The sequence below is a fragment of the Chenopodium album genome, chromosome 3 (genome assembly GCF_948465745.1).
Source record: "Chenopodium album chromosome 3, dcCheAlbu1.1, whole genome shotgun sequence".
Taxonomy (NCBI): domain Eukaryota; kingdom Viridiplantae; phylum Streptophyta; class Magnoliopsida; order Caryophyllales; family Amaranthaceae; genus Chenopodium; species Chenopodium album.
This window is the reverse complement of record NC_137836.1, coordinates 75260700-75273555: the sequence shown is the minus strand read 5'-3', so window position 1 is coordinate 75273555 and position 12856 is coordinate 75260700. Positions and strand designations below refer to the sequence as shown.

The 12856-nt window shown below is 37.0% G+C and overlaps 3 protein-coding genes across 3 annotated transcripts; all 3 read left to right on the top strand.

The window, feature by feature from the left end:
• The first annotated feature begins 394 nt into the window (after positions 1 to 394).
• On the top strand, positions 395 to 3069 carry LOC145617051 (dimethylnonatriene synthase-like). Its single transcript, XM_081671754.1, has 2 exons — positions 395 to 1498; positions 2269 to 3069. The coding sequence occupies exons 1-2, from the start codon at positions 506 to 508 to the stop codon at positions 2896 to 2898; spliced, it is 1623 nt and encodes a 540-aa protein (XP_081527880.1). The 5' UTR covers positions 395 to 505; the 3' UTR covers positions 2899 to 3069.
• Positions 3070 to 7094: 4025 nt separating this feature from the next.
• LOC145617045 (anthocyanidin-3-O-glucoside rhamnosyltransferase-like) lies at positions 7095 to 9077 on the top strand. The gene has a single exon (XM_081671748.1). The coding sequence runs from the start codon at positions 7276 to 7278 to the stop codon at positions 8671 to 8673; it is 1398 nt and encodes a 465-aa protein (XP_081527874.1). The 5' UTR covers positions 7095 to 7275; the 3' UTR covers positions 8674 to 9077.
• Positions 9078 to 11569: 2492 nt separating this feature from the next.
• LOC145625384 (uncharacterized) lies at positions 11570 to 12589 on the top strand. The gene has a single exon (XM_081678439.1). The coding sequence runs from the start codon at positions 11570 to 11572 to the stop codon at positions 12587 to 12589; it is 1020 nt and encodes a 339-aa protein (XP_081534565.1).
• The last annotated feature ends 267 nt before the right edge of the window (positions 12590 to 12856 follow it).

The following is a 12856-nucleotide window of genomic DNA, read 5'->3' as shown; positions in this document are numbered from 1 at the left end:
CTATTCTCTTCGACTTAATTTCAATTCAGTTCAGTTCATTTCAACTCCAATCAGTCAAGTTCAGCAAATTAGAACAGACCCTTAGAGTATAAATAACTTAACTTTGCTTCTTTCTTCTTTAATTTGGAATTTCTTTTTCTAAATTTGGTGATTTAGACTTCAAAGTGGATGAAAAAAAAAATACTCGTACCACAATAGTACCAAAATCAATTAATTTCCTAACATATTTTCCTTACCCAAAAACATGTTAAATGTAAAAAATCACATAACGACATTGTACTAATGGCCCATCAATAATGTATGTACTCAAATCTAGACAACACAGAATTACTAGTTTTTTTTTTTGAAGGAACACAGAATTACTAGGTTCCTCAAACGATATGATGATTTTTCATACCTCCTATAAATCAACGCCATAAAATGCATTTTCCTCATCTTTCATACCTCAACAAACAACCTTACATCAACCTCAAGAGAAACACCAAAAAAAATAGTTAGAAAAAAAATGGAGGATTACACTCCTAATTTGCAGTTAATTCTGCTAGTTATTTTAGCTATAACTCTGATTCCTACATTGGCTAAATACCATAATACTCGAAAATCGAGAAAAACTATAAACAAGCGTCGCAAGATCAACAAGCAACTTCCTCAACCATCAGGGGCATTGCCCTTCATAGGCCACTTACATCTTCTAGGTGGCAAAAGAACCATAGCCCGGACCCTCGGAGCCATGGCTGACGAATGCGGGCCGATCTTTTCCCTCCGCCTCGGCCAACAGCGGGCAGTAGTCCTGACTTCCTGGGAGATAGTTAAAGACTGTCTACTCAATAATGATGCTGTCACCGCAACACGGCCTACTATGGCTTTGAGTAAGTACTTAGCTTACAACTACGCGTCATTTGCTATCTCTCCTTACGGTAAATACTGGCGTGATATGAGAAAGATAGCAACTGTTGAGCTTTTCTCTTTAAAGAGGCTTGAGAAGATGAAGCATGCTCGAGTTTCCGAGATAAACTCCTGCATCAAACATCTGTTTAAGGAATGCAGAGAGATTTCAGTTTCAGACAGTAAGTATCAGTCGTCTGGCAGGATCTCGCTGTGTAAGTGGATCGAGTGCACAAGTTTTAACATTGCTATTCGTATGATTGTTGGTAAGACGTTTTCTCCTCAATCATACGAAGAAAGTAGCACCTTTGCTTCGCGATTTAAGAAGCTAATAGGCAAAGCTACGTACGTTGCTGGGGTGGCCGTGCCCTCGGATTTCATACCGTCTATCGAATGGATGGATGTAATGGGGTACATTGGCTTCATGAAAGATATTCACAAGGAAATAGACATGATTATTGGACATTGGCTTGATGAGCATATACAAAGAAGGAAAGATTACCAAGGTAGCTATGAAGATGTTGATTTCATGGATGTACTGCTATCGAACCTCGCTGAGGGCACTATGATGTCCGGCTACACTAGGGAGACTGTCATTAAAGCAACAGCACTGGTATTTTCTAATCCATATATAACATCATACCTATTACCTAGGATATATTTTTTTGCATACCAGAGTGAGGGATAGCTTAACTGCTCAAGTGGTTAAAGCTTTTCTCCCGATTCCAGGTGATCATGGGATCGATAAACAATAATTCCCAGTCAATTGACCCATAATAAGAAGGCTTGACTGCTAAGTTTAATCAACTTACCAGGGCCAATCACAAGTGTGATAAGTGCCACAAATGTCAATAATACATACGAGATTCAATCTAATCCCCCTATATCTTTATCAATTAAGTTAGCTATCATCCATCTCTTGGTTTACCATACTAACAAGGAAATTAATAAATATCTTGAATCCAATAGGACATTATACACTGAGTGCCTGACTTTCTTTTTTAAGTTTTAGTTTATACTCCCTCCGTCCTATAATTTCGTTACTGTATTCCTTTTTCAGTGTCCCAAAATGTTGTACTTGTTTCTAAAAATAACATATAATCATTACTTTTTATTTTTTTCCATAAAAAATACACATTTATCCAAAAAAATCATTACTTCTCTTTTTCAGACAATATTCGCTACCTTTTATTAATCCCATACAAAATTCTCTACTTTTTATATTTTCAATAGAATATTCTTCTACTTCCACCATTCTTCTTAATTACCGTGTTTTTTGAGAAATAGACACTAAATTATGGGATGGAGTAAGTATACCCGTTCTTTGACATATATTCAAACAAAATTCATGTGTTGACTTTATTAAATTGTTTAATAATGCAGATACTACTATTAACGGGGTCTGAAAGCACCTCCATCACACTAATTTGGGCCATCTCACTACTATTGAATCACCCCAAGGCCCTAAAAGCAGCCCAAGAAGAAATAGACCAACAAGTTGGAAAACAAAGATGGGTAGAGGAATCAGACATCCCAAGCCTACCATACTTGCAAGCCATTATCAAAGAAACACTTCGTATGTACCCGCCAAGCCCGTTGGCCGGCCCACGAGAGGTGTTGGAAGATTGCCACATAGGTGGCCACCTCGTCTCAAAAGGGACCCGCGTAATCGTCGACATTTGGAAGGTGCACCGGGACCCGAGGGTATGGGCCGGGCCAGACGAGTTTCAGCCCGAAAGGTTCTTTGATGAGCATAGTAATATTGATTTTAGGGGGCAGAGTTATGAGTACATCCCTTTTTCAGCAGGAAGGAGGGCCTGCCCTGGGATGAATTTTGGGTTGCTAGTGGTTCAACTATCGCTGGCTCGTTTGATCCAAGGATTTGATTTACGGACCGAGGATGGCGCCCCAGTCGATATGTCAGAAGGCTTGGGCCTGGCTATGCCCAAGGCAACCCCTTTGAATGCCATCCTTGCAACTCGTTTGCCTAAGGAGTTGTATGATGTCCTGTAATAGGTGCATTAACCAGCATTTTACACTTAATATGCGATAATGCTTCCTATGGCTATACTTACCGTCATCGATAAGATATTTTCAAATAAATTGTTAGGACTTAGGTGTAAGTGTGAGCAGTGTTTGTTGTACATTGAAAAGAAAGTAATGGGCTTTTAGTTTATAATCTAAGCGAATTATTTCTTCTATAGCCAATTGGTTTTAGGATGTAACCTTGCTATGAACTCTAGTTTGTGGACTTTTGGACTTCTCTCCCTCATGTTCACTCCCATAGTCCCATATGTTATACGGAGTAACATAAATACTTCTATCCTTATTATCATTATGCGTTTTTCTATGATATACTCTAAGTTTAATTGAAAGAGCTACACATAGTGTACACAAGGGCTTCATGTGCATAGTTCCTTTCAATATACTTTGGTTCTGGACAAATTAAGAATGCATCCAATTCACCTAAACTTTATTGAATTTAACTTGTCTTATCAACATTTGAACTTATCTAAGTTATAAGTTGAACTTAATCAACTAACATTAGAACTTATTAAAAATTTGGAATTAGGTTATATTTGATGTAATGAACATAGCATTACTACACACTTCCTCAATTCCATATTACTTATAATATACAAGTAGCATTTTAGCACACTTTTAAGATAAACATTTAAGAGTTGTCAAAAAAAAAAAAAAAAGATAAATATTTAGGAAAAATTGATTTTAATAATCTTTTGATTATTATCTAATAATCCCACCTTTGAGGGACATCTTCTTCTAATGGTCCCTTTTGACCGGTAACTTGTTCTTTGGGTAAGTTTTTTTTTTTTTTAATTTTTTTTTATTATCTTAGCCACACACCAGCCCTCCTTTCCCCAACCACCATCCCCCTTCATTTCCAACCATCAGGCACCATCAACATCAATTGTCCCAATTAATCCCCTTACACCATGCAATCCCCTGGCCTTCGTTATTCCCAACTCACTCATCACCAATCACGCCACCAACATCCACACCACCTTTTCACCACCGACATCCACACCTACAATCACGCCACCAACTCAACAACGCAACAGCTGCGCAACTCATCCATTTCATAGTCCTTGCACTCTAATCCACCTCCAATTGACAACAATTTGGCCTTCAAACCACCCGTAATCAACAATTCAGGCACCAAAAGGCATAATTTTGTTCTCTAATCTAGCAATTTGACACCAACAACTTCAATTGATGCTCCAATTTATAGACCCTAGACGCGCCGTTGTTAGGGTGGGGTGTTTCAAGGTGGGAAGGGATGGGCTGGAGTTTTTCAGGGATTATGGAAGGTTGGGGCTGGGCATTTTGGGGTGTGTGAGGGCTAAAATGAATCGCTTTGGGGTGGGAATAGGTTGAGGTACGGTGTTTCGGGGTGGGCGTGGCTAAGGTAGGCTGTTATAGGGTGGGTGTGGCTGGATTTTAGTGTTTCGAGGGTGGTGTGACTAGTTGCAGGGGGAGTATTGGGCTGCGGCTGCTTAACCGAAAAGTATGGAGGAAGGAGGGGAAAAGGATAAAGAACTTTTTTTTAAAAATATATATAAAATTTTTTTGGCAAATCGCAAAGTAACATGTGGCATGTTAACCTATTACATCGGTTATCAACAAGTTAGGGACCATTGAAAGAAGATGTCCCCCAAAGGTGGGATTATTAAATAATAATCAAAAGGTAGGACTATTAATGGCGAACCGCTCAAAGGTGGGATTATTAGAATCAATTTAAACACAAGTAACATAACTTAAACACAAGTAACATAATCAAATTATTCAAATTACACAAGTAACATAACTTAAACACAAGTAACATTAATGGCGAATCGCTCAAAGGGCACGATCAAATTATTCAAAAATAACTTAAACACAAGTAACATAAAAATTCTATCTCGCGTTTTAATTAGTTTGAATGATTTGCTCATTTACCTCCTCAAATCTCATCATTACAATGCGTTTCAAAACGCTAAGACGCAAATAAAATGAATAGAGAAAGTGTTTAATTTCATATATAAAAATTGCCCATTAATAGATATTTAATGTCGTCTCACTTACCCCCTCAAATCTCTTCTTTACAACTTATTTTCCTTGAAAATTAATGTTAAAATTAAATCAAATTTGAGAAACAAATCAGACTAGATCAAATTGAACTATGAATAACAAATCAAATGAGGTAATGTGAATTGAACAAGTGAAAATAGTTTTTTTTTTTTTTTTTTTTTTTTAAATAAATATTTTATTGCTTTAAGGGTAACCAAGACCTTGACCAGACATCAACCTTCACTGCTTTTTTGATACAGTTTTGCAACTCAAATTATGTGGGGGGTACAATAAGGGAATCCCTACCTCCCAAAACCCAAAGGTCTTAGGATTCAAACCTTAGACTTCTGATCTAAGTTAAGTCTCTTAGCAAGTGAGCCAACACATTTTTATTTTTATTTTTTATTTTGTTATTATTATTTTTAACAAGTGAGCCAACACTTTGTAAAAATGCAACTTGATAGCAGTAAAAATACATTTTTTTTTATATATTATTATGCTTTCTCCGTTGTTTTATTATTGCAATATATGGATTTAGCACAAATTTTTTAGTAGCGGAAAAAAGGATGAGAGAGAAAGGTAAAACTAAAAACTTGCCCAAGTAATTATATACATAAGCTAGAGGTGATCGGCTATGGTTTGGCCAATCCAACCCAAAAAATGGGCGAGTTTGGACAAAACTAAAAAAACACAATTTTAGAAAGAAAAAAAAAACTCAAACATGGCTTGAAAAAAGCCCGATATTTTTTTGCGGGCTTGGGCATAAGATTTCATACTAAGGCCTAGTCCAACCCGAATTTTGATCACCTTTAACATAAATTAAAAAATTAAATGTTGAAAAAAAAAGAACATTAGTTATTTGCGGTGTAAACATAGATTTTTCTTTCTTTAAAATCAATAAATAGCGCAATATTTGTAAAACTTTCTTAAAGACAAGTAATGCAAATGTGCAATATTAAAAATATACTTTTTTTTTTAATAGATATTAAAAATATACTTCATCTGTTATAGTTACAACACTTCCCCTTTCACGCTTGTTGATGCATGTTTTCAAATGTTTATATTTTTAATTACCATATGTAAAAATTATAAACATTTGATATTAAAATTGTATAAATCGATACAAATCTAACAAAATTCCACATGACTATATTTTTACTTAATTATAAATCGTCAAATAGTTGTAACTATAAAAAAAAGCAGAGGAAGTATATATATATATATATATGGAAAATTTGTCAGGAATTACACGCTTTAATAGGGGTATTTGGAAACAACTACCCACTAAAAAATTTTATCAAAAAAACTACCCCTAAATTTAAAAAGTTAGAATAGCACTACCCATTTGCATTTTTCGGCGAGAATGTCTGGCGCATGGGCCAACTTTTTCAATTTTTCTCTGAAAAGACACGATGCAATGACAAATTGGACCTTAATTCATAACCCTAAGATAACCAATTTGAATTAAAAGCAACAAATTCAACCAATTTTAAATTATCCCCAATTTCTAGGAACCCTAATTTTTCTAGTCATTACACCCTAACATCAAAATTCATAATTAATGGATTAAAAGAGAAGAATTACTTATGAATTGCATACCCTACTTGTTTTCACTTCTTCAATTAGGATTTTTCAGAAGAAAAATTGAAAATGTGGACCCCACACGCCGGACTTTCTCGCCGGAAAATGAAAATGGGTAGTGCTACTCTAACTTTTTAAATTTAGGGGGTAGTTTTTTTGATAAAATTTTTTAGTGGGTAGTTGTTTCCAAATACCCCTATTAAGCATGTAGTTCTTGACAATATATATATATATATATATATATATATATATATATATATATATATATATATATATATATATATATATATATATATATATACTCCATATTTTACTGACTAACAAATAATTCATGAACTCATGTTGTAAAAGCTTCGTGACAAAAATAATGCCACTGGGCTTGCGGCAGAATTGATGCATGAAATACAGCCATAGGACTCACTGTTGGTTATAATGAGGTGGGGTAAAGTATTAAAGTAGCATTAATATACAAAAGAACATTGATGATCTAATTAACTAATTTGGCAAATTTGAACCTACCATTTTCATATTCCACCTACCAACTACCAACTACCAACTACCAAATGCTCACAACATGAACATACACCCGAGTTTGACAGCTGATATAGTGATATAGTCCATTTTTTTAGGTCATTTTAAAGTAATTGCCGACATATATAGTGAAAGTGCTAGGGAGCAAAAATAATTGCCATTTCTCTTTCAAGTCTCTCAAAGTACACACAAAACACCAGTTTGAGAAAGATGGAAAGCAAACTTCACATTGTAATGTTTCCATGGTTTGCGTATGGTCATATAAACCCATTCATCCAGCTCTCTAACAAGCTATCCTCCCATGGCATCCAAATCTCCTTCTTTTCGATACCCGGAAACGTCGCTCGCATCAAATCCTCCCTTAATAACAATCCTATCAATCAAGTCATCCCCCTCACTATCCCCCCAACTGAAGGACTGTCATCTAACTTTGACAGCAGCTCTGACATAACACCAGAAACTGGTGAACTCCTCAAAGTAGCACTTGATAAAATGCAACCACAAGTCAGAACCCTTTTATCTCAACTTCAACCTCACATTATCCTCTTTGATTTTGCACACTACTGGATTCCCTCAATTGCTTATGAATTAGGCATCAAGGCTGTTAATTACAGTGTATTCTCAGCCGTTGCGAATTCATATCTAACTATCCCAGCAAGAATCAGTGATCCAAACAAACAACCCACTATTGATGACTTAAAGGTCCCTCCTCCAGGGTTCCCTAAAACCTCAATCACATCAATGAAAACCTTCCAAGCTCGAGACTTCCTATACCTTTTCAAGTGCTTCAATGGCTTACCTTCCGGTTTCAATAAAATTATGAGCTTCATAAAATCATGTGATGCTATAATCTATAAAACCTGCACTGAAATAGAAGGTCCGTACATAGATTACTTGAAAACCCAGATAGGAAAACCAATGCTTTTAGCAGGATCAGCTGTTCCTCCTCCACCTTCTGGTAAACTAGAAGAAAAATGGGAGACATGGTTGGGTAAATTCCCTGAACAATCAGTTATATTTTGTAATTTCGGAAGTGAAACATATTTGGATAATGAGCAGATTCAGGAGCTTACACTTGGGTTGGAGCTCACTGGTCTGCCCTTTTTCCTGGTTCTGAATTTCGGAACCGGTAGCTTTGACGCTCAGAATAAGCTAGAAGCATCACTACCAGAAGGATTCAGAGAAAGAATCAAAGACAGGGGAGTAGTGCATACAGGGTGGGTGCAACAGCAGCACATTTTAGCACACAAAAGCGTAGGATGCTATCTTAATCACTCAGGGTTTAGCTCTGTAATAGAGGGTATTGTGAATGATTGTCAGCTAGCATTTGTGGCTCAAAAGGGTGATCAATTTCTGAATTCTAAGATGTTTAGTGGTGATCTGAAAGTTGGGGTGGAGGTAAATAGAAGAGATGAAGATGGGTTTTTCGGAAAAGAGGACATTTTGGAAGCAATTAAGACTGTCATGGTGGATACTGATACAGAACCAGGCAAATCCATCAGAAAGAATCACAGCAATTGGAAAAAGTTTTTCTTAGACAAGGACATTGAAACTAAATATATTGCAAATTTAGTCAAGGAATTAGAAGCATTGGTTCAAAAAGCTTGATCATGGCTTCTGAAGGTCAATAAGTAAAAGAGTGATGGGAAATAATACAGCATCTTGCATTTAGATTCATGTTTTTATTATGAGATGATATATTCTTGGCAATTTTTATTTTTTTTTTCTGAAATAAGCAATATTGTACTTTTGTTATGTACATTATATTGGTGGTTGTTTCATTAAGATGACATGTTCTCATTTTTTTTACTTAAGCAATATTGTTCTCTCTTATGCTCATAAACATTAAGCGTATCACCTCCTAAATGTTAGTACAAACTCGAATAATTTCATGACCTAGCACAAGTTAAAGCTTTATGATCCAAGTTTCCAGCAAGATTTCCAATAGGCTTACATATCTTGTTCACTAAATCAAGGAAACTCCATTAGGAAAAATTGGAGTTCGTCATATTCATTGGTTGACAAAGGCAATCTAAACACTACTTACACTTTTTTTTTTTCAATATTTCAGAAAGAAAAAAGGCCATAATGAAGGGTGGACCTTTGTTAGGGCTGGCAAGGACCCGGCCCCCTTGAGTATTTTTGAGAGTTTTTCTTTATAAGTAATTTGATGTCTATTACTTGCATTTAAAAAGTTATGACAAAGTGATTAAGTATTGTTATATTTGAACAAAAGGTTCGGGGACCAAACCTTAGTCCTCCTAACTTTTTGGCCTAAAAAGATAAGGGGATCACCACCATTAGCAAGATTCAAACTCCAAACCTCTCAAATCCGACCAAATGATGGTAAATACTGCTTACTTTTAGGTGTATGATATGAGCACATTGTAATTGTAATCAAACAAATACTCTACTAAATCTTACAAGTACTTCCTCCGTCCCCTTAATTATATGTCTATTTCTTTCATTTATTACTCACAATCTCACATAATAGAAATAAATAAGCATATAATCGGAGGGTATACAATTTAACAAACCCCTGCCCCACTACACAATACAATAGCTGCTCCCCATGAAGTAGTAAATGAAAAGGACGTATTCCCTGAAGCCATCAACAATTCAACATGGCATTTATTGGCAGAGAGAAATATTAGATGCATAGGCAAGCTCGGTATAAACAACTTTAGCAATTCAATCTAAATCATTTCCTATAATCCATTTAGAGAGGATGACATAAATCTTATTCCATACTTAGAATTACAAACCAGAAAGATAAAATCAAAACGAATGTAGATCTCTTTATTTTTATGAGTGATTTTTGGTTCGTATTATTTATTAATCTACCCTAAAGATTTATTATAAAAGTCAAAAAATTAAATTGAATATAGAATGCACATTTTTGACCATTAACATCCTTGATTTTGTATAAATTAAAATCATGAAAAGTTGATACCATGAAAATTAGAAATGAAATAAATCTTATAAGATCTAACAAAGACGATGAAAATCACCAAAGACGATCAGAAGTTTCAAACTCTTGAATAACAAGTTGGAAGAACTTCTACTAACATACTTCGTAGGGGATAACTCAAACTAGGGGTGAGCATAATAGGGTATCCTGTTAAAATTTAATAAACCTGAATCGAAACCTGTTGAACAGGTTAAAAATCTCCCTCGAAAGACAGGGTTTTCTCTCTAGAAAGTAGGGTTTATCTGCCGTTGCTTTCGGCTTCGTTGCCTCGATTTCTGACTGATTTCCTACCATGGCTGATGACGATATTCTTGAACGATACGCGAATCTGAAATTGGATGATGAAGATGGGGGTGTGGTGGACCTAGGAGGTGTTGACATAATGCCTTCGAAGGAAAAATTTCATCTTCTCTTGATTGGAAGGTTAGTAACTGATCGGCCTTATAATGTTGAAGCATTTAAGAATACTATGACAACAACTTGGTGTTTACGTAATAAATTAATAATTAGGGTTCTTGGACCTAATCTCTATGCATTTCAATTTTTTCATTGGAGGGATAAGGAGAGGGTGCTTAATGGTAGGCCTTGGTGTTTTGATAATAAACTAATTGTTATGAAGGAGGTGGAGGGAGATGAGCAGCCTGATCAAGTCTCCCTTTACCATTCTCCGTTCTGGGTCCGAATTAAAAATCTCCCCTTCAATTGTAGAACTGATGATGATGTAAAAGAGATAGTAGCTAATTGGGGGGAGGTGATGGAAGTGGAAGAGGATATTCTAGGTCTTGACCGTTTTCGCAGAGTTAAGTTGTTGATCAATATAACCAAACCTTTGCGTCGCTTCCAGCGCATTCTTGATAAAGGTGGGAAGACAGTATGTGTGGAGTTTGCTTACGAGAGGCTCCCGTTTTTCTGTTTTGCGTGCGGAGTGATAGGCCACTCAGAAAAAGATTGTGATATGGTGTCGGAAGATAGTAAAAAAGCAAAGTTGGGATGGGGAAGATGGCTACGAGCATCTCCTAGAAAGGGGAGGCTAAAAGATGTTGAGGAACTTGATGCTGTGATTTCTGCCCGCAAGCAATTATTCGTAACAAAGGATATGGAGAAAGTGGAGGTTGTTAGTGATGAGTCGGAGGAAGAGCTCAATATGGAAAAGGGAACACTGCAATTAGGGAATACTTCTATTAATTCTAGTGACTTGAATTTGATAGTGGAGGGTAATGATGCTGGGGAAAATATAGGGGAGGTGGATACGGGGGATAGGAGTGGAGGGGGCAGTGGTGAGGTGAGCAAAGTGAGTGGTACTATTGGTGAATGCAAAAAGGGGAATAAATGGAGGAAAAAGGTGAGACAGGGGGATAGTTATGATGTTCATATGAGTGGGGTGCAGTCTGACGCTCTAGGCAAGAGGGTAAGAGAGGTGGATAAGGTGGGTGAAGAGAAGGGGTTTAATTCTAATAGTGATGATATGACTGATGACGATATTTCTGGTTGGCGAGTGGCGGAGGCTGTTCTTAAGCAGCCCCGCCTAGCTCAATGAGCATTTTGAGTGTCAACTGCAGAGGGTTGGGAAATACCTCTGCAGTTGATAACCTCCGGAACTTAGTACGGAGGGAGACCCCGTCTCTTATTTTCCTAATGGAGACGAAATTGAGTAGTGGGGAGATGATGAAGGTTCGGACTATATTTCCCGGGTACGATGGTTTGGCGGCTGATAGTTGTGGGAGGTCAGGGGGTGTTGCTTTATTTTGGTTGAAGGGGATCGAGGTGAATTTACAATCTATGTCTATTCATCACATGGATGTTCTTATTAAGCTAGGCACGAGTAATGTGGTTTGGAGACTGACTGGGTTCTATGGATGGCCGGAGGTGCACAATCGTCACTTATCTTGGAGGCTTTTGGAGGATCTTGCTAGACAAAGAGATGAGGCTTGGGTGTGCATTGGGGATTTTAACGAAATTCTCTTTGAATCGGAGAAGAAGGGTGGGAGAGATAGAGCTTTATGGCAAATGGAGAATTTTAGAGAGGCAATTGATGTTTGTCATTTGTGTGATGTTCATGCGGAAGGTTATGAGTTTACTTATGACAATGGTCAAATTGATGAAGACAATGTCCAATGCCGGCTTGATAGAGCCTTAGTGACCCAAAGTTGGAAGGATCTTTTCCCGAAGGCCAAGCTTTACAATTTAGAGCGTGAATGGTCGGATCATGCGCCTCTCAGATTTGTGTTGGAAGATGGTGGTGGTGGTGTCATAAGCAAGGAAAAATTATTTAGATTTGAGCAAGTGTGGACGGAAAGTGAGAATTGTGAGAATGTTGTTGGGGATGCGTGGTTGATTGGGGGTGATAGTGTAGCGAAAAAATTAGAGGTGTGTGCTGAATACTTGAAGACTTGGAGTGAGAAGGAATTTGGGAAGGTGTTTAGGGAGATTCGGAAAAAAAGGAGGAAACTTAGTCGTCTAAATAGGGGTGGTAGAGCTGCGGCCCAGGTGTGTGAGAGACGCAAAATTGTGAAGGAAATTTCTGCTTTGCTTCATGTAGAGGAGGTGTACTAGAGACAAAGGTCGAGAGTGTTATGGTTGGCTGCAGGAGACCGTAACTCAAGCTTTTTCCATAGGAAAGCTAATCAGCGTCGTCAAAAGAATGTAATTACTTCCCTTGTTACTGAAGATGGAGAGCGACGTGATGATACGGAAGGGGTTTGTGAGATTGATGTTGATTATTTTCGAACTCTCTTTGGTGGATTATGGTGCGGCTTTGGCAGGAATTAATAATAGGGTCACTGATGATATGAACGAGCTTCTTTGTGCGGATTATAGGGC